This window comes from Mus musculus, chromosome 2 (genome assembly GCF_000001635.26).
Source record: "Mus musculus strain C57BL/6J chromosome 2, GRCm38.p6 C57BL/6J".
NCBI classification, from domain to species: Eukaryota; Metazoa; Chordata; class Mammalia; order Rodentia; family Muridae; genus Mus; species Mus musculus.
The window spans coordinates 80,636,784-80,664,081 of record NC_000068.7 but is presented as its reverse complement, the minus strand read 5'-3'; the positions used below and the strand labels follow the sequence as shown (position 1 = coordinate 80,664,081).

Below are 27,298 nucleotides of genomic sequence, written 5' to 3'. Positions count from 1 at the left end.
AATGAGATGAGGATGTTGATTGTGATTACAATCAATCAGTAAATTGTTTTAGTAGGAAGGTCTTTTTTTAAAATGTTAATTCTACGAAGCTATACGCTTGGGAGGTCTTCAAATTCTAGTACCTTTCTTAATCTCTTTCTTCACACATTTAAAGTTTTCATTGTAAAGGTTTTTTACCCATTTTGTTATGTATATTCTAAATATTTGATTTGAGAAACTGGGAAGAGGAGCGTGTCCATGATCTCTTTCTCAGCATGCTTGTTACTCATATGTGTTAAGACTAGTAAATTTTTTAAGTCAATTATGTATCAAAATACTTTGCTGGAATTATTGATTTCTATAATTTTTCTAGTCAAATTTTGGAAACACTGAATATAAGATAATATAATCTTCAATTAAAAATAATTTGACTTAATATTTTCCCATTTGTATCCCTTCTCTTGCCATACTGCTCCAGCTAAAGCTTCAATCACATTATGGATGAGCAGTAGGGACAGTGGGCAGTCCTCTCCCATTCCTGATGTTAATGGGGCTTATTAGTGGTTTTATTTATTTAGGATGATATTGGCCATGGGTTTGTCATACATAACCTTTATTATGTTGGAATATGTTTCCTACAGTCCTAACTTGTTCTAGGGCTTTTATTAAGAAGGCATGTTGAATCTTATCAAAGACTTTTTTTCCCTCTATTGAGATGATCACGATTCTTGTATTTTTTTGTCCATGTATTTGGTTTACTACATTTATTTTTTTATATATGTTAAAAAAATAAAAAACAAAATAAGAAAAAAAACAATGAAGCTGAAACATACTTTACTCTTGTAAGGCAATTCCCTCCAAATTGAAGCATTTCTACCAGAAGTGAGAGGAAGGCTCATGAGACTAAGAAGAGAAAAACAGCACAGAACGGATCAGATATGCTTTAGTGGTTAAGAGCACTGGCTTTAAATCCCAGCACCCAAATGGTAGTTTAAACCACCTGTATCACTCAGTTCCAGGGAATCTGACACCTCTTCTGGCCTCTGTGGCACCAGGTATGGAAATAGTGCACATACATACAAGCAGGCTAAACACCCATACTCATAAAATTAAAATAAAAAAGAAATAGCTGATTAAAGTATTCAGGACACCTTAGTGCAGGAGAAAAGCCATCAGGCTTACTACGCTGGTGAAGTGGTGAAGGGTATGGTAGTTGTAGGGCATGGGGCAACCCTTTCCATAAATAATAAATTGGACTTTGCAACCTTTCATTGCTGAAAAGGAGATCAAAGTCTAGATTGCTGGGAAACACCTTTAATCTATTCCTTGGGTGTCAGAAAACTTTAGTGAGGCAGAGCCGGAGGACCCTGGAGCAAATTAAGGCTATAGTACAATAAGCCACCACTCAGGCCCATGGTGTGGTATATTCCAACAATCTAGTGTCTGGCAATGTCTTATTACAGAACTCATCAACACAAACATCTACTGTTCTAGAGCTAAGCTCCTCTTAGTGCACCCTTACCTTCCTGTAACAGGTTAACTGTTCACTGGTTACAAAGCAACTTGTGGCATTATACAAATTATGTAACAAAATATCAAACAAGTACCTAAGCTACCCACCAAAAGCTAAGCATTATCAGACATGCTGAGCCATAAGACTAGATCAGCAGAATAGCAATGCACAATATGGTCAAAATAGGGCCCAACTCAGGAAAAGATAGCCAAAAACACCAATATCTCGACTTCTCCCTCACTTTACCACTTTTCCTCACTTTTAGTGGATTCACTACCATAGCTGACAGTGCAGAGAAAACACAGGTTTGTTATAGATAGGACTTGATGTACTACTTGATGGCACACCAAAATCTGCTGCCATTATGGACTCTTGAAAATCTACCCACTTGGCTGAGCTTACACAGTGAGTCTCATGAGCTCCTTGGTTTAGTGACCCCAAGTCAAATGAAATGCTGACCACAGCTTTAGAATATCCATCACATTCTAGGGCTGATTTGAGAGGCTGTTTGAACAACACAGATCTTATTCCCACTTCCTTTCCACTGCATCTACAGTATATTCACCTGCTTCCCTCCTCATGTAACGTTGCTGTTAAAGTCTTGCTATTTTTGCCTAGGCAGTCAAGTTCAAAGCTTGCTATCGCTTTCTCTGGGATTAAATTCTTAGGTGAATCCTATGTTCTTCAAATACATACTTCCAAATACTTGTGGACTTTTTGCCACATAAGTTTCCGTTTTTGTTCAAAGTATGTTTTTTATATTCTAACTAGGACTTACTAATCTCCTTAACTGTCTTTCTGATTTCAAAAGCCACCTTTAACTTCTTTATTTTGGGGACTAGAACAAGCAGTTAATGGCACTGTCTGCTCTTACAGAGGTCCCAAGTTCAATTCTCAGCAAGTAGAGGTGGCTAATAACATGGCTATAATATGGTCTGATGCCCTCTTCTGGTTGTAGATGAACATGCATATAGAGCACTCATATACATACAATAAAAAAATAAAAATATTCATAACTTATTTTTGCAGTTGCCAGCCTTACACATGCTAGATAAGACTTTCTCAGCTCACTCCCAGTCCACCACCTCTATTTTTATCTTGCATTCCCCATGAGGAATCTACCTGCTTTTGCTCATTCTAGTTTAGTTTTCTTGATAACTTTTTCACCCTTAGTTCCAATATTTTCTTAAAAATTTAAACTTCTGATTTTGTGTTATTTTATAGTTTGTTGTTTTCTAAGCATATTACACTTCAATATAAGCTAGGAGTTACAATGTTTATCTGCCTCATGGGCATTCTTCCGTATCTGTGGGAATATCATTTTGACCTTTATCATCTTTCACAATAAGTTAGTGCTATTACTTGTGTGAATCAGCATTCTGAAGTTTTAAAAGGAGACTTGGTTTGAGGCTCTCCTAGCTTTACAGAGATGACAATTCTATTGTTTAATTACACAATAATCAAAAATTCAGAAACAGATTTCCTTGGCTCTTAAATGAAATTATGTGATAGATACAAAATGCTATTGGGGAAAAAATCAAATTCAAATACAACAAAAATATTTCTAGCCAAAAGACAAACTTCTCATTTCATAAAGGCCTAGGAAAGCAATAAAAGTCTCCATCCAATAAAAACAAGGAAGCCTTTTTAAGTGTGCTTCCATTGCCTAGCCTTTTCTATAGTCAATAGAGTTCTTTGTATAATGAGGCAAGATATAAAATGCTTCAATGCAATGTGCTCTAATAAAGAGATTTTTTTCCTTTCCAAACCTTCATCCCAGAAAACTAAAATCTCCAATTGTCATTTGCGGTGACTTTAAGCTTATCAAAACCTTAGAGGGCTTGTTTCTTACCAGAATGTGCTAATGCGTACACTGCTATACTGGGAGACAAAGGCTACACTCAGCCTCCACTTCTTTACAGCTTTTTTACAGTCAGCAGCAGTGAAGGCAGAAAAAGTAACTGTCAAGTGCCCAGCCCTAAAAGGAACTTTATATTACCCTCCAGGCTCAGGAACGTTACACAGTGAGGAGTGGAAAGGCTTTGTAAGGGGGGAATAATGGAGAAGAGTGCTGGGGAATCATGAACTCACGGTGGCTAAGGCAGCCGTACTGGCCTGCTCAGAGCTGGACCTGTCAACCTTCAAGTCACAGATGGCGGGCTTATGGGGCCCTGTGCCTCCACAGTATACTGCTGACTGTTGATGGCTGCTGGAGAAGCAGGTGTTTTTGTCTTCAGTGGTACAGCCACTGATGAGAGCCCTGTTCCCGTCAGTAGCTCTACATCCTTGCTCATGTGGGAAACCCAGGCTAAACTCAGTGGGCACTAAAAACAAGACAGGTGGGAAGGAGATTCGGGGATGGAAGACATGGGTGAGAGGGGAATAAGAGGGTCTTGATCAGAGAGAATCATGATCAGAATTTACTATGTGTATGAAATTGTCAATTACTTACAGTAAATAGGGGTGGGGGAGGAAAGAAAGTTAAAATTCTATTAAAAGAAAAACATTAACAGTGCATGCCCTGTATTTTTTAATTAAAAGCTTCTTTTCTTTTAAGAGCCCTTTCTGAGAATCTTAGCAGCCAAAGGAGATAATCTGAACAAAAAAATAACAAGAAACAATAATAAAATGAAACCTGTTTTCAATATAGTATATATACAGAGTATCTTTGTAAATATAGGTATAGTATTATATTTAAGTTCTTTAAGACACCAAGGCCTGAAAACATTATTCTGTATGATAAAGGGAAAGGCCTGGTATTTCTGTATGAATGTATACTACTGTAATCAAAGAGCCTATTACATAGGGTAATTCTGAATATAAATGCAATAGTAGTGACAGCTGGAAAAAGTCTTATTGTCTCCAAACAACTGATACAGGTAAGCATCAGAAATACGTGGGCTTTAAACATTTTATCAAAGAATTCAGAGAAGGTTCCAAAGAAGCTATTAGGCCTGTACCTGTGTCCAGTGATAAAGATAAGTACCTTTAAAAGTGTGACGAGAATTAGGTGTCTCTTCTTTTTATATAAAGTATACCTATTGCTATTAAAAAAAATGAAAGCAGAATGGGATTCTCTCCAGATATAATGGCTAAGATGTGAAAAAATGAGGTACAAGCTGAACCATAAATACATACATATACATACACACATACATATACATATATACATACACACATACATACATACATACATACACATATACATACAACTGACCAAATCCAAGCACTAGACTATGTACTCACAACTCACGTAGCTGCTTTACCAAGGCCAGGAGTGTTGGATAGTGAGGAACACAGAGAACTATTGTTTTTAACAGATTTAACTATTAAACAGTTAAATATTAAGACACTATTACTACTGTGGCAACCTCATTAAGATCATTATTTGAATAAAGCACAACAACAAATAGTCAATTTGGGGGAAATTACAAATTTAAATGACCTGTATTTTGCATATTAACAAACTTAAGACTCTATAGAAATGTTTTTTATTTATCCAAATATTTGGATGAAAAATATCTCATATCTGAGAAGTACTCAAACAAAAGAAGGAAATCAAATATGACAAAATGTAATAATGATAATGAAATCTGGATTCTAGGTATAAGTTACTAACATGTTTTCTATTATTTCAGTGAACTCTTAAAACTACAACAATAAATCAACCTTCCAAACAAATGTTTAGCACATAAAAATTGACAAAGTTTATTTGGAAACATTAGTTGTAGATGGTTTTTAAAAAGAATATAAGAGATGACAATCCACAAGACATATACAAAGATATTAAATACTATCTAAATTAAGACCATAATTCAAATTGCTAATTATAATCACTGTGTCTTGGTAAAGCAGCTCTCACTCTCTGAGATTCATCCGCCTTCTCATGAAAGCCAGTGAGACTCACTTGAAGCTCAATCATTTAATTGACCGCAGTAGTCGCCGGGTACCCGGCACTAAGCATGCACTACATCACAGAAGCACAAATGCCATGTGGGCATCTTCTCTTCAGGTCTATCACGGCCATCTTTTAAAGTGCAAGCTACAGATGGGCTGTTTCCTTAACCAAAGGATTGTAAAAGATGTATCCGAGATGGGTATCCCACACTGCCAGGATGGTTATACAACTAACCCATGGCATGGCAGCCCTCTGCTACTGTAGCATAGCGGCTCAGTCCAGCTCCTGCTGTACTACCAACCGAACATGTACTCCATCGCTCTTGACACAAGGCTCTCATCCTTCTTTGGTGTCTGTCTGTCAGAAATAACCTATTAAATAACACATCACAACAAAAAAGAGAAAGAATAAAAATGTATCAGGTTAGTTTCCTTAGTGGCAGGTAATTCTACAGTTAACTATTTAATTCTGACATTAAAATTCGAATTTTTAACATCTTCTAGTTAGAAAACTATGTAAAACCAAACCCTACAAAATGAGGAATTTAAAATACAGATCTAAAGAGTAATAACAAAAAACTCAAATTCTGTAATGATCTCCAAATTTCAGGAGACTACAATGGGAAATTCCCCCAACCATCTGACAGCTCACGCATACTTCATGTGCAGGTATCATGGCCTGTGCCAAAATCCAGGACTCTCGGGAAATCAATGGGGCCAATAACAGCTTAAGCATCTCAGTTCCCATACCATTCTTGAGAAGGCAATGGATTTCTTTACATTTTTTAAATGACCACTTTCTCATCTGATATTCAAAGCTGGTCACCTTCCTTTGATAACTGATACTATTGCATTGTAAAGTTTTTTTGTTTTCGTTTACAAGTTTTATAATCAACTTGATAAAGTTTAATATTTTTTTTCATGCCAGCAATGAATAATATTTTGGTTTTAAGAACTGTTTTCTTTTGCTTTGCAGTACTGGAGATCAAACCATATACCTGTGGCACATGCTGCATAAAATGCTGAGCTATGTCCCCAGCCCAAAGAAAGAAACTGCTGCAAAATTAAAGACAACTTTCTTTTTTTTCCTTTTTTTTAATTAGATATTTTCTTTATTTACATTTAAATTTTTATCCTTTTTTCCCCTCCAAAACCTCCCATCCCATCCCCCTTCCCCTTCCTTTTGAACTGGTGAAGGCTCTAACTTTAAAAATGAGAAATTTAGAAGTTTGAAGGCTTCATCAAGGAAAATGAAGAGTAAACATTTAACTGTACACACACACACACACACCACTGATCTAATGAAACAGTAAACAGGCTACATGTATCCTAAGAATACCTGGTAGTCACTAGTGGAGGCCTTGTATGCTGTGGCAAGAGGCCTCATGGTAGAAACCCTAGGAGTGCTTCCGGACTGTGTTGGAGTGCCTAAAGTCCTGATGGGTGTTGTAAAGGCTAGAGATGGAGATGACAAGACTCCTCTGTCACTGTTTTCCATGACATTCTGGAGAAATAAAGAAACATGGGACACATCATCTAATACTGTGTAATACTTTCCCCAAAACACCCAAACACACACACACACACACACACACACACAAACTTATTAAAGACTACTAAATTTGACCATTTAAGTTTTTAAGTAAACTTAGCTTTGAGAATAAATACTATTTCTTAGCTAGAATTTGGGATCTAATCCAAATCAAACAGCCTCAATTTAATTATATATCACAAGAACAAGAGTCTCTGCATAAGACAGATGTTTTGGAATAGCAGGCTCCAGAGGACGTGAGAGAGGAATGGGGATGGATAAGCCCGGAACACATGATAAACATGTGCATTTGTTTAAAGCGTCTTAGAGCAGACCCTAAGGTAAGTCAGCAAGGACAAACAGAACTAACTCGTATAACTGTACAATTCCTATAGTGCCATCAGAGAGCCCTAGGGAAGAGAGGACTCTGGGGGTCCTGGGTGCCATGCAGCTTCAGACTCTGAGTGTCTCTTCCTACTCAGGTTCCCTTATGCGTTCTAAGAAACACCGTCTGCTTTGCCTGCTTTGTGTGTGCACTGGCAACAGGCACAGAAACTAGTATGCAGCATTCAGGAAAAGGTTTGCATATATTTATTTAAAGTATGTTCCAAAGGGGTTTTTTTTTTAAGCCACAAAACTTAAATTCTACTCACTAATGTTGAAAATTCTACTCACCAATGTTGAAAAAGTACATATAAAATAAACTTTAGCACTCTGAAACAGAAATGATTATCAGAAAACTTTAGCTACTTAAAGTCAGTTAGCATCCATGTGACATGTCTGTGCTGAGCAGCACCAGTCATTAGAAAGTTTATAAACCCTGATATGCTCTGAGCAGAAGTCAGAGAGGGCTAGTGGTCCAGACACCTAAAATCTACTTTAGTACTACTCCACACAAGTTACCTTTCTTTTTTAAAAAAAATGAAGAGTTCAGAGAGATAATCTCTAACATCTTGTAATGCCATTTCACAAACTAGGGAAAAGAAGAAAGGTGAGGCTAAAGGACAAACACTAATGTTAATATTTACCTGCACTCTTCATGCAGAATAAGTAAGCTACTTTCCTTAAATCACCCACAACTTACTTTATCTATACATGGCTTGACACCAATCATGATGGATTCTCCAAATATTCTCCCGTCTTTGCTTAAGGCTTTCCGGGCTTGCAATTTAGATTGGTAACGAATATGCATCCAGTTGCCTGTGTTAGACATCTGCAAACAATGAAATTGTTTCATAAGATACAAAATCCACACCTAACATACAAACATGAGGACAAAATTGACGTGCATTTTTATTTGATCCCCTATAAAAGCTGCATATTAGAATTCAGAAAGATCTATGGAAATAGCTTCTATACTCCCTCTCCAGATCTCAACTCCCTAAAACAAAACATGTGGCAAATACTCCCTGAAAGTAAAATGACTTCCAAATGAATTATCTCCTACAGAAGAGTTATATTAGCAACTATTATGTAATTTCTAAAAAGCTATATTCATGAATATGACTGTGTAGGAGTGAGAACTGAAATAATAGAAATGCAACCTGGTTACGGCCTGTGTACAGGACAAGTATCTCCTAAGGCCACTGTAGGATAAAGAGCTCTTAGACACTCCAGAAGCTCTGGGCTCCCCACTTCCTCTGTTCCCAATAAAGCTTAAGAGAAAACCACCACTGTATACAAGACATAGTCGACCTATCTAAGAGCCTGAACTAGTTAAGAAAGGAGGGTGGATCATGAAACAGTCACTCAACCCTAACTATTCCTTCACTAATACTACTCAAATTTGAGTCTTCTAGACTCTTAGACAGAAGTGGATGCTCACAGTCAGCTATTGGCTGGAACACAGGGCCCCCAATGGAGGAGCTAGAGAAAGTACCCAAGGAGCTAAAGGGGTCTGCAACCCTATAGGTGGAACAACAATATGAACTAACCAGTACCCCCGGAGCTCATGTCTCTAGCTGCATATGTAGCAGAAGATGGCCTAGTCGGCCATCAATGGGAGAAGAGGCCCTTGGTCTTGCGAAGATCATATGGCCCAGTACAGGGGAATGCCAGGGCCAGGAAGCAGAAGTGGGTAGGTTGGGGAGCAGGGTGGGGAAAGGGTATAGGGGACTTTGGGGATAGCATTTGAAATGTAAATGAAGAAAATATCTAATTAAAAAAAAGGAATAAAAAAATTTAAAAAACAAAAACTAAATTTAGAAAAAAGACAAAAAGAAGTAGTGCTCTTTAATTTATAACTTTTCTTTCCTTAACCAAAATGTTAATTGAATAAAAAAAAATTAGTGAGCCTTACCACATGCTTTAAGATATTCCCATATTGTGCAAACTGTAATAATATATAAGAAGCAGATGCCTGTGGAAACCTGGGGGAAAAAATTGCCCAGACAAAACCATCAATTTCCATTATCAATACAAAAACAAACTACCATACCATTTCCTCTATAGTAAATTCTATCAGTCACCTTTGACTCAACTACACTCCATGCCCAGAGCCATCTCTGAAATGTTTCAAATTTCCAGTCCCATAACTAATTACCACAGCTCTTCAACAGCTAGCCAGATGCAGGTGTGAACTCAAATTTCATTATTTCCTTACATATCTCTGTATATGAGATTTTGGTTCCAAAAAAAAAAAAAAATGGTACAAATAAAAGTAAGACACAAAAATGAAAATGGCTGCAAGTGAGGATGGCATTTAAGAAATAAAACATGGTTTAAGTAAGGCTTGACGGCCTTTATTACTTTCAGTAATACTAATATTCTAGTACTCTCAAGATGATCACCCAAGTCAATGAACAATATTTCACTACTACCATCCCAGATTGACAGAAAAGTTAAAGTCTTTAAAGGAGGAACATATCATGTATCTTAGAAATACTTCCCTTAAATGATCAAAAGAAAATGTTTTATTCCTTAAAAGAAAATGTTTCAGGAAACACATAGAATAGCTAAAACATGAAAGTAATAAGATACAGTATAGTAAAATCTTAAATATTTTAAATAACTACAAATAATCCAAGGGCTTTTTCTAACTACTTGGAATCTTCAAAATCACACTATTACTCCTGAACCCTAAAACAGAAACAAACAGACATGCTCAACACTGCTCCTACTTCATGAGAAAATACAACATTTTAAACAATGGCAGGTAAAATCAAGTGGCCAACTCAACTGCAATGGCTTCCGAGGAAACAAAGGAATATAGCTGCCCTGTTTCTCAGTGAAGCAGTCACAGAATCAAAGCAGAGGCCATCATGGACTGTACCCAGCTACAGCTGGGGACAAAAACAGTATGACAGACTTTCTACCATGCACACCTATTTGAATTTTTAAATTGTAAAATAAATCAAATGAATAAAATCCAATAAATATTATTGCCTACTATTTATTCTTCCTTCAAGGGGCCCTATATATTCTTTATAATTTTTTACTCCCAAAATAAACATAGTAAGGTCCAATGTATTCCAATATAAGTTAAGGCAATCACACTTTCATAAATAATCTGTTTGTGATTTAGTGTAAAGACCAAACTGGAATCAAGACACCTCAGTTTCTGCTGAAATTCTTGCTATTTAATGAGTTGTAATCCTTGGGGCAGGGGAAGATTTTTTTTTGTCTATAGTCCATTTCTTCATCTGTATACATGAGAGATTTCTAAAGTGCTTAACTTGTTAATTTTGCTGTATACAGAAGTTCAATCATAGTCCTACTATAGTGATGTGACCAGGGCTGCCACTATTGTGACACAGAGCATAACCATACCTCAGCCCCGCCAGCTCAAGCCAGCTGAGATTATTACAGTGCATGCAGAGCCACTTAAAAACGTAAAAAAGGGATCCTAAATCTAACGGGGCGCCTCGCCTTTAACAACTACTAAATAACTTGGGAAGAGTGTGCACAAATGGTCTTTGAATCAAAGTCAAATTCTCTTTAACGATGCTCAACTGTGGACAGCGTGCACAGGATGATCTGCACGCTGTCTGCAGCTCAGTGAAACACAACAGCAACAGAGAGAGCTGATGAGCAGACAGACGCTGCGGTAATGCTGACAACTCTTCAGTGGACAAGTCAGGCGGCAGGGGTGCTGGGGTGCGCGGGTATTTAAGAGTAGAAGCAAATACTGGGGTGGAGTAAATGTTTAGCAGGTTCAGAATCCTTACCCAAACACAGTCACCCAAGTGTCATCTAGGTGATCTTCTGAAGTCAGAGAATCTCCTTGAGTATAAAAAGGATCCAGTTGGGCAGGAGATAGTGTTGTCTTTCGTGGTTGACCAATGTTTGCTGGACTAAACATGCTTTGCCCTGTATTAGTAAATTTAGGAAGTTAGTTACCAATGAAAACACATGGGCTTATTTTAAATCAAAGATCTTAGTTCACAGGGCAAATTATATTAAAAGCTGACAATTAGATATAACGATTTGAAACATACAACTGTAGCCAATAGCCATTTCATACTATCATATAGAGACAGTCATTAATAACTGGGATAATTTGTCATTTTTGTCTTTGAGATAGGGTTTCACCATATAGCCTAGGCTAGCTTCAAACTTGCAATCCTCCTGCATCAGATAACAGGTATTCTCCACCACACATGATTCTGTGTTTGGTTATTCTGAAATTAAGCACTAATGTCTCATCATAAGCATGTTAAACATTTGTAAATTTCTAACAGAAAAGTGAAAGACGCTCCTTCTCCTCCCCTAGATCCCGGTGCTGGGAAGACACCAAGGGCGTTCGTTACACAAGGGCCGCTGCCTGCACTGTCACCGAGCTACATCCGACCCTTGCTTCTTAACACACCTGATCCTCGTGCATCTAAGATTGCAGATGTATGCCACCAAACCTTGCTGTAAGTTTATTTCATCTCAAAGTCTTGACTATATATTTCTAAGTAGATATTAATTTTCTTTATCTTTTTTTTTTTTTTTTTTTTTTTTTGTAAAAATGGAGTAAGGGTTTCTTTTTTTTTTAATATTTATTTATTTATTATATGTAAGTACATTGTAGCTGTCTTCAGACACTCCAGAAGAGGGAGTCAGATCTTCTTACAGATGGTTGTGAGCCACCATGTGGTTGCTGGGATTTGAACACCGGACCTTCGGAAGAGCAGTCGGGTGCTCTTACCCACTGAGCCATCTCACCAGCCCAATTTTCTTTATCTTTTACAACAGAAATAATTTATCAATCCAGTTAATCGTTTCATATATATATGGAACATCATTCTTGATGTTACAAGCAAAGCAGCACAAATCATAAAAATATGAAACCAAGCACAAGCAACCCTAATGAAGCCTAAATTCTAGAACAAAGACAAACAGATGTGTAATTCTAGAAAACATCCAAGTCTAGAGAGTAACTACTAACAACTAGCAAAGACACAGGCTGTGAACACAGGGGAGGCAGAATGAAGACTACACGGTACTCTTTGTTCTTTAGTGTGGACGCATTTTGAGCGGCTGCTGTAAGTTGCTGTTGCCTCGGCGCCTCCACAATGATAGGCTGGAGCCTGGACTGCGAGCCAAATAAACCTTTTCTCCCTTGAGTTGCTTTTGTTGGATGGGGTTTTTTAATCACCACAATAGGAAGAGAAGCTAGAACACATTATAACACACTGAACAATTATTATTCTTCATGCCATCACAGTTGGATTTAATAAGTAAAATGTATTTTTAAAATGAGACATTTATAATGGAATGTCTCAGGAACTGGAGAGCTGGCTCAGCAGTTAAGAGCACACAATCCTCTTGCAGAGGACCTGAGTTTAGTTCCCAGCACCCATGTCAGACAACTCACACCTGACTGCAATACCAACTTCAAGGGACCCAATACCCTCTGTGGACACTACTCAAATGTACATACAGACCCAGACACACAAACAATTAAAAACACATCTTGCCAGTTTCAGTGACACATATAGTCCCAGCACTTGGGTGGTAAAGGCAAGAGGATCTCTGTGAGTTCAAAGCCAGACTGGTCTAAATATTAGCAAGGTATAGGCCAGCCAGGGCTATACAATGATACTGTATCTGATAAACAAACAAACAAACAAACAAACAAACAAGCCTTATCAACTATCTCTTTAAAATCTAATTAATTCTTACTACAAAGATATGCCTTTAATAAGCTAAAAACAATAAAAGGTACATTAGTATAAAACCAACTCAATTTTATGCCCTATATAACCACTAAGATATAGTTTAGTTATGTTTTATCATGTAATAACCTTCAAGCAAGAAATTTAATTAAGGCTCAAGTTGAGACAACCATTATGACCTTTAAATAGACAAATCAAAATTAAGTCTCAAATGAATAAGCAATCTAATCTTTGCCTTGTCAACTAATCTAAAAAATGCAATTACTTACACTAATCGAAAAGTATTTACATAAGTTTAGTATAATTGCTTCCCACCAAGCTAATATTTAATTGCTGCACTGATTTCCCTTCCTTCAAATCAAACTTCTGGTACCGACACACTATGCTTAAGAGGAAAATAAAGTGCCCAACAAACTGCATCAGGCTGGACGAGAAGTTATCTCCTTGGGAAATCACTAGCCGAACATTCCTCACAAAATCAAACTAAAGGGCGGGCAAAAGCTCTTACTGCCCTTCAATTAAAGAACAGATCCAACTATTTCAAAATAAGTGAAAACAAAAGAAAAATTACAGCAAATTGCAAAATGATATAAATGAACATTAGAAAAGGAGGTCTTGGCCATGACATCTTCTCACCACGAAAACAAGCATGACAGATCTGGAATAAAGAGTTTTGCCTCAGCCCAATGGACACTAGAGCCACTGTTTAGAAAACCTACACCAGGGAAGTTTCCCCATGATAGGAGTATTTCTTAAGCACGGTAGGCTCCTCAGATTGAATGTGGTAGCTTATAGATTCGTGGAAGCTCCAGACAGATCACAATAGTACTAGCAATGGTTTCTGACAGCCTTTCATATAGATTATCAAAGCTCAGCCTCATTTGGTAACCTCCCAGGTTCTACCCCATCCATCTGAGGATAGAAAGTCCTGAACACCCTCACGCTCACAGCTGTGTCTGAAGTGAGGATAAACTGGTGGGTACTTTCCGTACCATTTCAGATCTAACATAGCTGGACAAGGGATAGAGTGTCCAGTGACGCAGAGTGAACAGAACGCCACCACTCCCTGTAAGGAAGTTTTCTGTTACTATGATACCTGTTTATCTTTTTATAAAATGACCAGCTTCAAGCACTTTTTTGTTGTTTTGTTTTAAGCTGAGAACATCATTCTCTTGGCAGTTTGCTGCTTCAGAATAGTGAACAACTGTCACCCTAGGATTTGCCTTCATTTCCTGTGTTGAGCTTGTTTTTATAATTGTTTATCTCCCATTTTTTTAAATTCTTCTATTTTTTAGCAAAGCACACATTTGTGTAGTTTCATCATAAAGGTTGCAGAATAAGTAAAACTCAAAACTCAAGGTGGAATTGCTTCTCTTTAGTCCTGTATGAGATTGGGATTTCAGAGATGAAGTTTCTTGGTCTTTGTTTTCTACTGCACTGTGGAAGTTGTTTGCCATGACAATTCCTGGCTGTTGGGAGAAAACCCATGATTTCTACATGGTTTCTGTTCTGGGTTTCACAGTGTGTTTTGGTGTGGGATTTTGCTTTACTGGGCTATTGATAGATTCCTTAAGGCATGTCCTTTAGCTTATGTAGCTTTTTTCCTGCCTTTTAACTTTTTTCCCCAAAGAATAGCCTTTATGGACGTGAGTGTTGCCTAGCTGGCATTCTTTTTTTTCCTTTTTTTTATTAGGTATTTTCCTCATTTACATTTCCCAATGCTATCCCAAAAGTCCCCCATACCCACCCCCCCCCACTCCTCTACCCACCCACTCCCCTTTTTGGCCCTGGCGTTCCCCTGTACTGGGGCATATAAAGTTTGCAAGTCCAATGGGCCTCTCTTTGCAGTGATGGCCGACTAGGCCATCTTTTGATACATACACAGCTAGAGACAAGAGCTCCAGGGTACTGGTTAGTTCATAATGTTGTTCCACCTATAGGGTTGCAGTTCCCTTTAGCTCCTTGGGTACTTTCTCTAGCTCCTCCATTGGGGGCCCTGTGACCCATCCAATAGCTGACTGTGAGCATCCACTTCTGTGTTTGCTAGGCCCCGGCATAGTCTCCCTAGCTGGTATTCTGAGTACAGACAGGCAAATCCATTCTCAGTATGCAGATTTTCACTTTCCCTTCTTGTCATTTTCACATACCTTTTGTCTCTTCTGTGAGTGGGCTCATTGAGTTTTGACGTGTTTAGCTTTTATTTCTCTACAGATAAAACCCTTGGTTTCCTGGGGTTGGGAGCAAGGGTCTTCTGGGAAGAGGCGAGTTGGTTTGAGAAAATACCTCCATTAGACTGGTCTGTAGGAAAGTCTGTGGGGCATTCTCTTGATCCAGTGAGTCATCTGGGAGGGTCCAGCTCACAGTGGGCGGGCAATGCCACTCTTCATCAGGTAGTCCTACCTCATGTAAGAAAGGAGGCCGAACAAGCCATGCTAAGCAGGCCAAAGAGCAGCATACCTCCAAGGTCTTTTAAGACAGAGACAGTGGCAGTTATTATCTGTCTGGGATGAGCTGGTCCCAAGCACCACATTCCTTGTTATGTGTGCTTTAAGCTCTATTTTTCCAACTCCTCATATACTCTGTGTTCTAAATGTTTCATTTTAGAAATATATTTTACCTACTAAATCCATCTGTAGTGAAGAGGAAATTATGGGAAAGTCAAGGCAGTAGGAACTTCTGGAATGATTGCTATTAGTTGTCTGGAGGCTACAGGGAGTGGTGGCGTTCTGTTCACTCTGCGTCACTGGACACTCTATCCCTTGTCCAGCTATGTTAGATCTGAAATGGTACGGAAAGTACCCACCAGTTTATCCTCACTTCAGACACAGCTGTGAGCGTGAGGGTGTTCAGGACTTTCCTATCCTCAGATGGATGGGATAGAACCTGGGAGGTTACCAAATGAGGCTGAGCTTTGATAACTTCTGTGAAAAGCTCTCAGAATCAGGAGCTGGGCCCTTCTATCTAGAACACTTTTTTCCTTACCTCCCTCACTTCAGGTTTTGGAAAAAAATTTTATTTTTTTTTCCTACCTGTGGACAAGTAAAATAATGCCCCCAATGATGTTCATAATCTAACCTCCTGAATATGGAGACTATTCTGTAGTATTTGCCAAAAAGGGATTTTAGTTGCAGGTGGAATTGAGTCTGCTAATCATCTGGTTTTCTAATAGATTCAGGAGGGCAATATAACAGAGCTACTAAATAAATAAGTGAATTGAGATGTAACTACAAGAATGTTCAGTGTGGTGGTACACACCTTTAATCCCATCACTTGGGAGACAGGTAGATCTCTGTGAATTTGAGGCCAGCCTAATCTACACAGCAAGTGCCATGACAGCTAAAGCCTCACAGTGAGACTTCTCAAAACAAACAAAAAGAATGGTCAAAGAGTAATTGCCAACATTAAAAGTGGAAGGCAGGGATCATCGTCCAAGGAAAGAGAGCCATCTATAGAACAGAAAAGGTGGAGTCTGTACTCTCAATAGCCTCCTCCACAAATTGCAGCAGCCTTTCCAATGCCCTCCTACTTCACTAAGAACTATGGCACTCTCTTGATCTTCAGAACTACAGCACAATACATAGTCTGGTTTAAGCCATTACTCAGTATATCGTAACTAATAAAATAGCAACAGAAAACTAACATACTACTCTATAAAACTCCAAGCCCAGTCAGATGAGATAGCATAGCTATAATCCTAACTCCCAAGAGGCTGAGACAGGAGGGCTGGAGATCAGCCTGAACTATTAATTAGCAAAACTCGGGCCCAAAACACACACACACACCTTTTAAATCCCTTCTACCACAAACCCTCTCCTCTATACAAAACATATTCATTTCTAATGAGATTTTTTTTCTTTTTTTCTTTCTTTTTTTTTTTTTTTTTTTTTTTTTTGGTTTTTCAAGACAGGGTTTCTCTGTGTAGCCCTGGCTGTCCTGGAACTCACTCTGTAGACCAGGCTGGCCTCAAACTCAGAAATCCGCCTGCCTCTGCCTCCCAAGTGCTGGGATTAAAGGCGTGCGCCACCTCTGCTCGGCCTCTAATGAGCTTCCTAATCTGCTTATTTTGTTTATAAACATAAATCGTGTGACCAATATTGTCTACTGGAGGATTATTTCCTGTGTTTGTTCTCTTTCACACAGGTCGCTTCTGAGCGATTCCCATCATTCAATGGGAATGGTAAACATGTTTAAAGGACCATGTCCTAAGGATGATACTGAGAGTGACTAGAATGCTGTAAAAGACAAACCAGGGATTACACTCGCTTACAACTCAGTGTCAGTACCCCTTAAAACACCTATGTTTGATCTCAGTCTTCTACCCACTTGTGCAACTCTTATTTTATACAGTTTTTATAAGCCAAGAACTACTTCAAAAATCTATTTAGTGTGCATTCTTAAATTCTTAATACTTTTGGTAGACTATCCTATCTGTAAATTCACAAAGCATTGCCTTCCTAAAGATTACTGACATTTCAGCCAGTCCCCAAATTTAAAGAGTTAAAGTTTGTTTTGTTTTGTTTTGTTTTGTTTTGTTTTGTTTTGTTTTTCTGCTCTGGCAAACATCAGAGCAGAAAACAAGCTGAGTAAGAGGACTCACCAGGTACAGGAGTTGTAGCTCCAACAAGAGGACTCTGCAACAATGAAATGTTTGCCTGTGAAAAGAGTGCTAAGTTAAAAACACAAAGTTGTAACCATGCACAAACACAGAAATCACTACAAGTTCAACAGAGAAGGTTCTTCAATCGATGTGAATTCCTTTAATATATTAATTAATAGAGGTGTTTCTATCAGCTCACACTTGCAAAGGTGGAGTCTCACTTTTCATCTTCTGTCCTGACCAGCATTAACTCAAAATCTGGCAAGATCACATTTCCTTTGGCTCCTTTAGTGTATAGTTTACAGTAGGAAGCATGAGGCTGGTGACATGGCTCAGGGCTAAGTGCTCTTGCTGCCAAGCTTACTGCCTGAGCTCAGTCCCCAGCTCCACATGGTGGGAAGAGGGCCTACTCCTGCAGGCTAGCCTATGGCCTCTACAGTGCATCTCATCACACACATACACACAATATAAAGAAAAACCTAATTTGAAAGGCGTTACATTGGGTAACGAAAAACTTTTATAGGAATTAATAGTAACATAGTAGCTATTTGGTGTTATTTCTCAATGACCAATACACAAACTAATGGATATAATGATAATTTGTTCATCAAATTCACACAAAAAAGAAAAAAAATGCAATTTTAAGCAGACACAAACTATAAAACAACACATTCAAATGACAACAAAAGAGAACTTATGTTTAACACTCAGTAAAACATTACCAAGAGGAAAATATCATTAGGCATCTCTAAATAAGAAAATATTTTAGAGTTAGAAATCCATTAAAAGAAGCTGGAGAGATGACTCAGATATTAAAAGCACCTGCTGCTCTTCCAGAAGCCCTGAGTTCAGTTCCCATCCCAAGGGGCTCCAGGGCCCTCCTTTGACCTCTCAGTGCACCCACACAGTAGCACATGCCCACAAAGAGATGCACACATACTCACAAATAAAAATAAGTCTGTTTTAAATCCTCCTATAAACAGAATACAAGAAACAAAAAACCCACCATTATCCAACTATCTGATCCAAACCAGAGCTGAGCATGGTATCTTGGGAGCATAACTAAATTTGGCCCTCATGTATTAATAATGTTCATACTTCAAAGTCAAAAACATTGGTGTATGCTATCACCTACAAGTCTTCTCCCCCTTTCAAATGTGTTAATAACTAACACTAATTCTTTTCATGCAGCAGAAGACTATCAAGAACAGTCATGAATCCAGAAGCTAGTGGTTCTCACACTAAGCTGCACACTGGATTTTACTTAATCTTCCGAAGGATCCCCATTCAGGATGCTCTGGATGTGGTAAACCTAGAAGAGCACCGTCCACCAAGACTGATACCTATGCAAGCCAGGCATGGCATCCCACACCTGCCCTGAGAACCCCCATGACACCGACAGAGGAGCATGCTAAGTGATTAGCTCATCAACTTGCAGGAGGCAGTTTCTTTAGTAAAAGAATACTGGTCTTCTGTAAGAAAGAAATTCCTAAAACAAAGCTCTCAGGCCAGGCATGGTGGCACACACCTTTAATCCCAGCACTTGGGAGGCAGACACAGATCTGTGAAAACTCCAGGCCAGCCAGAACTACATGGGGACGCCCTGGCTCAAAACCAAAGCTCACAAATCATTATTAAACATTAAACCTCCAAATACTACACTGAATTTTCACTTACTTTTTTCCAGAAAAAAACAAAAAAACAAAAAAAAAAAAACAAAATTTATGCTTAAACAAGTGGAATGACTTAAAACTCTAATTATACTCTACATTTACAATAATCAGGTTGGAAATATGGACAAGTTAATAAGACATACCTAGCCCACAGAACTACTTATATTAGAAGACAATCTATAGTCTACCACCTTCTTTCTTTTTTTGGCTAATACAGGATCTTGCTATTTAGAAGAGGCCAGCTGCAAACTTTTCGTACTTCTGCCTTGCCTCAGCCTCCCTAGTACTGGACTACAGGGTGTATGCCACCATGCCCACCTTAGGATCCTATGACATCTTATATACATTTCATGTTAACATAAGTAGAGCACATATGTAGTTAAGGCTTATTCTATACTCATGGTTACTTCAGAACTAATACTAGGGAAAACTTTCTAATTACTGCCCTTACTGTAGAACCACACAAAACCACAAAATGGCTACCTATTGATCATGGGAATGTGTTTGTCACCTGTCTTCTTGAAGTCAAAGGCGTTGATCCAAGTCCTGGGCTGGAAATGTCATCATAGATACTTCTCACAGGTGGAGCTCCACTCTTATCTTTATGAGCAGGGACAACTGGCTGTGGTGGGGAGCCCCCTACAACATACAAACCACTCAGGTGAAAACAAAGCCACTGTGCATCTCTCTTGCAAGGTATGTTTAGTTTGTGGTTTTGAAATAAACTTGTTTCCTACAGCTATTCAAACTTTAATGTCTAACAGTCGCCTGGAGCTCTTGTTTGAATTCAGGCTGATTCAAATGGTACAAGTGGAACCTGTGACTACAACTCTGAAAAGCTCCCAAGTGATGTCACAATGTTGGTGAGCTGCAGAATGCACTTTGAATAAAAGGTTTCAGAATAAACTATTGGAAATTTTAGTTTTTATAAAAACACATGTAACATTGGTTCCTCTACCATATGCTTAACATTCAATACCAAACGGGATCAATGTCAGGGCCGCACGTGATGGTTTGTGCCCACAGGAGGCTGAGTCGGCAGACCACCTAGATTACAAGGTCAAGGCCAGGACAAATATCATAGCAAAACGCTGTCTCAAAAGAAAATTAATCCCATTCCTTCCGTAGGTATAGACAACAATATATTTACGTGAATAATTTAAATCACCCCAGCATGGAATTTAACATCAAAATTAAACAGAGCCTATTTAACAGAGAAAAGGGAGCAACTTTTGTCACGTAAGCAGTGGTAAACAATGAAACAGGCCAGGCCTTTATTGGACACTGAACAGCTACAGAAGTCACCTGGCTACTCAGAGTCCAGACTGGAGAACAAAACAAATGCTGCCACTAAGGAGCAAGTCTGTCAAATTATTATTTAGCTTCAGACTCATCTTCTGAGATACTATTTTTTTTTAAAGAATGGAGCTCTTCTACCTATCAAACTGATTTTTTAATGAGAGAAATAAAAAAAGGATTAGCATACACATGGCTACCACTAAGTCAAGAGCCCGAGGGAAAAAAGTATACCTTCATTTCTTGTGGGGTTTTCTGGTAGTTGCTTATTGGTTTGTATATTGTTTTGAGACAGGTCTCCTATGGCCCAAGCTGACCTCTGAGAATCACAATGAGGGGAAGAATGTCCTTAAACTCCAAATCCTTGCCTTTATTTCCTGGATGATGGATTATAGACTTTCACCACCATGCCTGGCTATGTATAAGGCTTTTTAGAGAGGGTATCCCCTATAGCCTCAGCTTGCCTGAAATGCCCTATGTGGCCCAGGCTAGCCTTTAACTCACAATTCTCCTACATCAACCTCCTGAATGCTGAATTATAGAGGCTTATAACCAGGCTGGGCTAAAGCATAACTTTATAATGAAAATATTTAAAAACTAATAATAATGTGTTGGTGAGGGAGTATTGTATCATTACTTCTCTGAAATTCCACTATGCATACTGATATACCATAATATCACCATAAGCAATTAACCCACCTGCTAGTAAAGGTGATCTCATTTCCATTACTCCTACTGAAGGGCCACTAATTGATCGAGGTTGCGGAGTCACTGGAGCTGGTAGATCCCCCATTAAAAATCCAGGCAAGAACTGGGCATTAGCGCCTGTCTTTGGAGATGTAGGTGAACCCAACATCATTGGTTCAGATCCTAAATTAATCAAAAATGAAATAAAATAAAGCCATTTCCATTACAGTACCTCACAAACAGATACAGCAATTTATGATAAAAGATGAATAATTTAATCATAAAAATTTAAATATGAACTGTATTTGAATTTATTTTATAAGCTATTATGAATTCCAAAATGTGAAATAGTCTTGTATTCACAATATTAATCTTTCACCTGTATTTTACGATGCTAGAGATCCAATCCAGAGCATTTGCTCATGTTATACAAGCTCCCACAAGGTACATCCACAAGGCTAATCTTTGGCAGGTGTTCTTAGTTATACTATTTCATGGATTTAAAAGCATCATTTTGAAAACCTTAGCTTATTATTTAAAAAGAAATCTCTAATAAAAGCAGAATAATTTATTTCTATATCTGTGTTTCTACTATGCACCTAAAAACAAGAATACACCAATCTTTATACAAATATTGGAAAATCAGAAACAATAAAAATGTAATAATCATGCACACCTTACCACACTAAGGACGCTAGAACTTACCTTCTAATTCAGAAATACAGTAAAAGGAGTTATAAAACTTATTTTCAGCCAGGCATGGTGGCGCACGCCTTTAATCCCAGCACCTGGGAGGCAGAGGCAGGTGGATTTCTGAGTTCGAGGCTAGCCTGGTCTACCGATTGAGTTCCAGGACAGCCAGGGCTACACAGAGAAACCCTGTCTGGAAACAAACAAAAACTTACTTTCAGATCATTTATCTTAAATTCATTAAAAACAACCTTTAGAAAACTGTAATCAGCAAAAGTTTCCCTAACATAAAACCAATCTAAAGAAAGAATATTTTGTAACCATCAATTCAAAATTACTCTTCTAGGGTTGAAGAGATGCCTCAGTAGTTACAATCACTGGCTGCTGTTCCAGATTGACTCCCCAGTGTCCAAATGGTGGCTTACAAAACTCCAGTTCCACGAAATCCGATGCCCTCTTTTGGCTTCCTCAGATGCCAGGCACACAGGTGGTACAGGACATTAATACAAACAAAACACCCAAGCACATATAAAAAACAAATACATATTTTTTTTAAAAATTAACCTTCTCAAGCAGCAGCAATGATTATTCCCATTTTTAGAATAAGAAAACTAACTGAATGACTCAGTAAAATTAAGCAGTAAGAAAGACATAAGCCACATAGAGATGTAGACTCAGGTTCTCTTAGCAAAATGAGCATAAGGGTGGAATCCACTCACAGCTTTTATTACTTTTATCACAAGCAGAGCACTTGATCTGATAGCTAACATTCAGTAAGGACTTCATAATCCACCAGCATCTTATGATACAAAACCTTTGTAAAGTGGTAACGAAGACTTGCATGTCTACTGATGAACACTTCATTTTCTGGCTTAGGGAGTAAGCCTTTGTATGATTTATTGTATTCAGAGAAGTCTGATGTCTGGTATGAGAGTTATGTGGTTTTTACTAACTATTGCTTAACTTCTAAATAGCCTAAATACTTGTTTTCTGATATTCAAAAGCTTTTAATAGCATACCCTTCCTCTTTTTTTCCATTATTAATGCAGATCTGGATACTAACAGTTTAAGTTTAAAAAGAGGGATGAAAAAACAAAATAACTCAGAAGAATAAAACAAGTATCAAAAAAGCTGTAAGGCTGGATGGTGGTGGCCTTTAATTCCAGCACTCGTGAGAAAGAGGCAGGCAGGTCTCTAAGTTCGAGGTCAGCTGGTCAACAAAGTGAGTTCCAGTCAGCCAGGGGCTATATATATAGAGAAACCCTGTCTTGAAACTCCCATCCTCACCCCTCCCTCCCCCTCGGGGGAAAAATGTATACACACACACAAACACACACACACACTAAGGTGTAAAAAGAAAATTGTAATTCTTTTGTAAAGCACTAGTTATGTTACATAGTGCTACTACGTATCTCAAAAGAAAGTTAAACAGGGCATTGTGATGCATGCCTTTAATACCAGCACTAGGGAGGCAGAGGCAGGCGGATTTCTGAGTTCGAGGCCAGCCTGGTCTACAGAGTGAGTTCCAGGACAGCCAGGGCTATACAGAGAAACCCTGTCTCAAAAAAAAAAAAAAAAGTAAGTTAAACTCAAACCAGAAGTCTCAACAAAAGCATATTCTAAATAGATATTTAGAAAAGACCTGTAACAAAATACAAAGGTTTTGGTAACATCACAACTATCATCTACAAGAGGGGTAGGAAAACTGTGACAACTGTAAGAGTTATCAAGGTGTGGTGAGATGGTTCAATGGGTCAAAGTCCTTGCCATTAAGCCTAAATTCAGTCCCAGGACACACAACACATCCATACACTTGCACATTATATAACAATCTAATTAGGTCAAGAAAAAACTCAGCTACCTAAATACACCGTGATAAAGTAGGAAGCCAGACTGCCACTAACCATTCCTTCATGACTAAACATAAAGGCTTAATGATTGCTGCATCCTGCACGTCTGAAATTCCACTTCTCAATCTCTGCCCCTAAATGTTAATTCCTTCACTGACTTCCTCAGAGAGGAGTGCCTGGGTGAGGTGCCAAGAGGATGTCAGACCAGCAGACACCTAAAACACGTGCAACATGTGACTCTGAACAGTTAATATCAGACAAAGTCAGAGCCTAAGCTAGGCAATATACAAGAATGTGTTCACATTTCTTACACCTGAAAATATGCTCTCCAAAATGTCACTGTTGGACAGAAAAACTGGAACTGCCCTGATCTCTAAATAATATGAAAAAAAAAATCAGAAAACAAGTTTTAATGCAACAGTGTATCTACATTATTAGCATTATTGGTTCAGTTTTTATGATAAACAAAATCAAGTTATGTCATTCTTTTTTCCCTTTTTGGTTTGGTTTTAATACAAGTTTTCTCGGTATAATCCTGGCTGTCCTGAAACTCACTTTGTAGACCAGGCTGTCCTCGAACTCAGAAATCCCACCTGCCTCTGCCTCCCAAGTGCTGGGATTAAAGGCGTGCGCCACCACTGCCCGGCTGCAACTCTATTCTTAAAACAACTTTTTACCCAAAACGTGGCAAGCATTACATGCCTTTTGAATCTACAAAGTTAGTTCTACACAATAAATACAATGCTTACTCTCTTTACCAAGCTTAGAGAGTTATAAACTAATAATACTACGATACGTCTAGGAAACTGTAGACAGGTTTTGTTTGTTTTCTGTTGTAGAATATGACCATTGTCACTACTCACAAAACTCAGCGGGAGTGGAGAATCAACATGTTAATTGGTTTGTTTTTTCTCCAAATACGGCATATTCGGAACGTTTCCCCAACAAATAATGGGGATAATTCTTTAGAATCAGCAGTCGTCCAATAGAGTCAAGTTCCAAAGTAAAAGGCGGGGGAGCCGGGCGAGCCAGGTTGGTTCTGGGTCATGCATTCATATACAAATTTCTTTTGTGACATTAAGATCCGACCTAGAAACCTAGGTGGCCCAGCGGCAACCGGTTACTACAGCGACCAGTGGCTCACCGCCCATCCTCGTGCATGCTTTCGGGGTACGGGGCAGGTGACCACAGTGCAGCCGGGCGCCGTGCCGGGTTCCCGGGTACCACCGCCCAGATGTCACCGGCCACAGCGCTCCCCGCTCCCTCCGTGGCGTGTGACACCTCCGGGTCAACAGCGCGCTGGCTGTGCCGCCGGGAAAGCCGCGGTCCACTCACCCAACGTGGGCGCCTGGGGATCCACCGCAAACGCTGCCATCGCAACGGCCGCTCCTACTCCAGCAATGAGCTTCCCAGTTTTCAAAAATGGCGGAAACTCTTATCACCGTAAGAGCCGCTCAGCCTTATGGGTTGCGCAACTTCCGGTCATGCTCTCTGCGGAGGCTGAGGGCGCTTCAGCCATTTTGGAAGAGGGCAACCTTCTTTACCATGTCTGGGATGCTAAGGAAGATTTTATGAGGATACCGAGAGCAATGTGAGACGTCTGCTTCTAAGACTAGTAAACCACAGTGGTGGCACACGCCTTTAATCCCGGCACTTGGGAGGCAGAGGCAAGCGGATTTCTGAGTTCCAGGCCAGCCTGGTCTACAGAGTGAGTTCCAGGACAGCCAGGGCTATACAGAGAAACCTTGTCTAGAAAAACCAAATTTAAAAAAAAAAAAAAAAAAAAAGAAGAAAAAGATCTTGGAAAGCCTCCTAATATGTTGTTGTTAATGCTTCATAAAGATTCCTTTGCTCTCTTGATAATTAGTGAGATTTTTGCATCAACTTCCCTAGCACCTATTAAAGTACATTTAATGAAACTATATATTCCTTTCTTTCAACTTGATTCCTGCACTTGATATAAGCCTTTTTTTCTCAAAATATGTTTTCCATCATCATTTCTTGTAGCTTTTTTTGTTTGTTTGTTTTTTTGGTTTTTTTTTTTTTTTGAGACAGGGTTTCTCTGCATCACCTGGTTGTCCTGGAGCTCACTCTGTACACCAGGCTGGCCTTGAACTCAGAAATCCTCCTGCCTCTGCCTCCCAAGTGCTGAGATTAAAGGCATGTGTCACCACTGCCCATGTTAATGATAAGGAAAGCCCTGGAGCCACAGGCATCCTGCCCATGGCATCTGTGTGCTCTCCTCTTCACTCTGCTACCTCTCCTTAGAGTATGTATATTCATGTGCTTATGTGTGTGTTAACATACATTTAGTTTTGGCTGGGCAGTGGGGCACACGCCTTTAATTCCAGCACTTGGATGGCAGAGGAAGGCAGATCAAAGAGTTCAAAGCCAGCCAGGTCTACAGGGGTGTTCCAGGACAGCCAGGGTTACACAGAGAATTCTATCTAAAATAAAAATAAAAATGCAAAAGCCAACAGCCTTGAGCCTGATACTGTGTTAAATTTGTGAGTCACTACAAAGAAGTCAGGTATGAATCATTAGACAGACTTGACCGCTCTTAGGAGAGTGTCATTACAGACTGAGAGACAGCGGTTTCTTCCTGTACAGGCAATACAACAACGCCATGGGGTTAGAGCTGGCTGTCACGTCTTCACAATGATTCCAATATTAAATGACAGATTCCTAGAATTCAATTTTATTTTGTTTGGTTTGGTTCAGTTGAGACCTGTTTTCCCTGCATAGTCCTGGCTGTCCTGGAAGTCACTTTATAAAATAGGCTGGCCTCCATGACTCTGCCTCCAGAGTGCTGGAATTAAAGGTGTGCACCACCACCCACCCACCCAGAATTAAAATCTGAAAACCACTTACATGTTCAGTTTACCTTTTTTAAAAAGGGTGTGCTGAATGCAATGCTGTACAACTTTAATTCCTGCTCTCAGGAGGCAGAGGCAAGTGGATCTCTGCAAGTTCAAAGTCATCGTGGTCTGTATATAGTGAGTTCCAGGAGAGCAAAAGCTATACAGACTCTGCCCCTTCCCCCCCCACACACACACACACAAAAGAATAAATAAATATAAATTTTAAAATAAGTGTGTGTTCTACATATCAAAAGATGCATGCCTTGATCTTGTACATATAAATCAGTGTTTACTCAGCAATGGTCTTTACAGAGACAAAAGCACATGATTTGTGCTGGATCACCAACTAATTGGTAACTTAAAGCATCGAAAAAAAAAAAAACCACATTTTTTTGAAGCCAGAAATCCAGACTATGTTTTAAAGGGCTCCTATCAAGGCAGCAATAGGCCTGGTTTCTTTGGAGATACAAGAGGAGTATGGGTTTCCTTCCACCTTCTAAAGACTATACTTGTCATTTGGCTGCTAGCATCACTCTGTCCAGTCAAAGCCAGAGGCATTGCATTTCCTTCCTCTCCCCTCCCCTCCCTCCCTCCCTCCCTCCCTCCCTCCCTCTCTCTCTCTC

The 27,298-nt window shown here is 39.0% G+C and overlaps 1 protein-coding gene across 2 annotated transcripts; it reads right to left on the bottom strand.

Annotated features, from left to right (window-relative positions):
- Positions 1–4,010: 4,010 nt before the first annotated feature.
- Nup35 (nucleoporin 35) lies at positions 4,011–25,270 on the bottom strand. 2 transcript variants are annotated; one of them, NM_027091.4, is made up of 9 exons: positions 25,150–25,270; positions 21,287–21,457; positions 19,803–19,930; positions 17,619–17,673; positions 11,087–11,228; positions 9,220–9,289; positions 8,005–8,133; positions 6,729–6,893; positions 4,011–5,761 (listed from the first exon to the last, which is right to left on the bottom strand). In NM_027091.4, exons 1-9 carry the CDS (start codon positions 25,187–25,189, stop codon positions 5,684–5,686), a joined length of 978 nt encoding a protein of 325 aa, NP_081367.1. In that variant the 5' UTR covers positions 25,190–25,270; the 3' UTR covers positions 4,011–5,683. The 2 variants fall into 2 exon arrangements, with proteins under 2 accessions (NP_081367.1, NP_001177108.1); NM_001190179.1 differs by lacking the exon at positions 25,150–25,270 and adding an exon at positions 24,678–24,818.
- Positions 25,271–27,298: the final 2,028 nt, after the last annotated feature.

Excerpts from the sequence above, each read along its gene's own strand:
- Nup35 (NM_027091.4), bottom strand. The coding sequence starts at position 25,189 with ATGGCAGCGTTTGCGGTGGATCCCCAGGCGCCCACGTTGG. Across the intron at positions 19,931-21,286 it reads GAGATCACCTTTACTAGCAG|GGGGCTCCCCACCACAGCCA; the intron begins GTGGGTTAATTG and ends TGTATGTTGTAG. Across the intron at positions 9,290-11,086 it reads ACTTGGGTGACTGTGTTTGG|GTTTCCACAGGCATCTGCTT; the intron begins GTAAGGATTCTG and ends TTTTTCCCCCAG.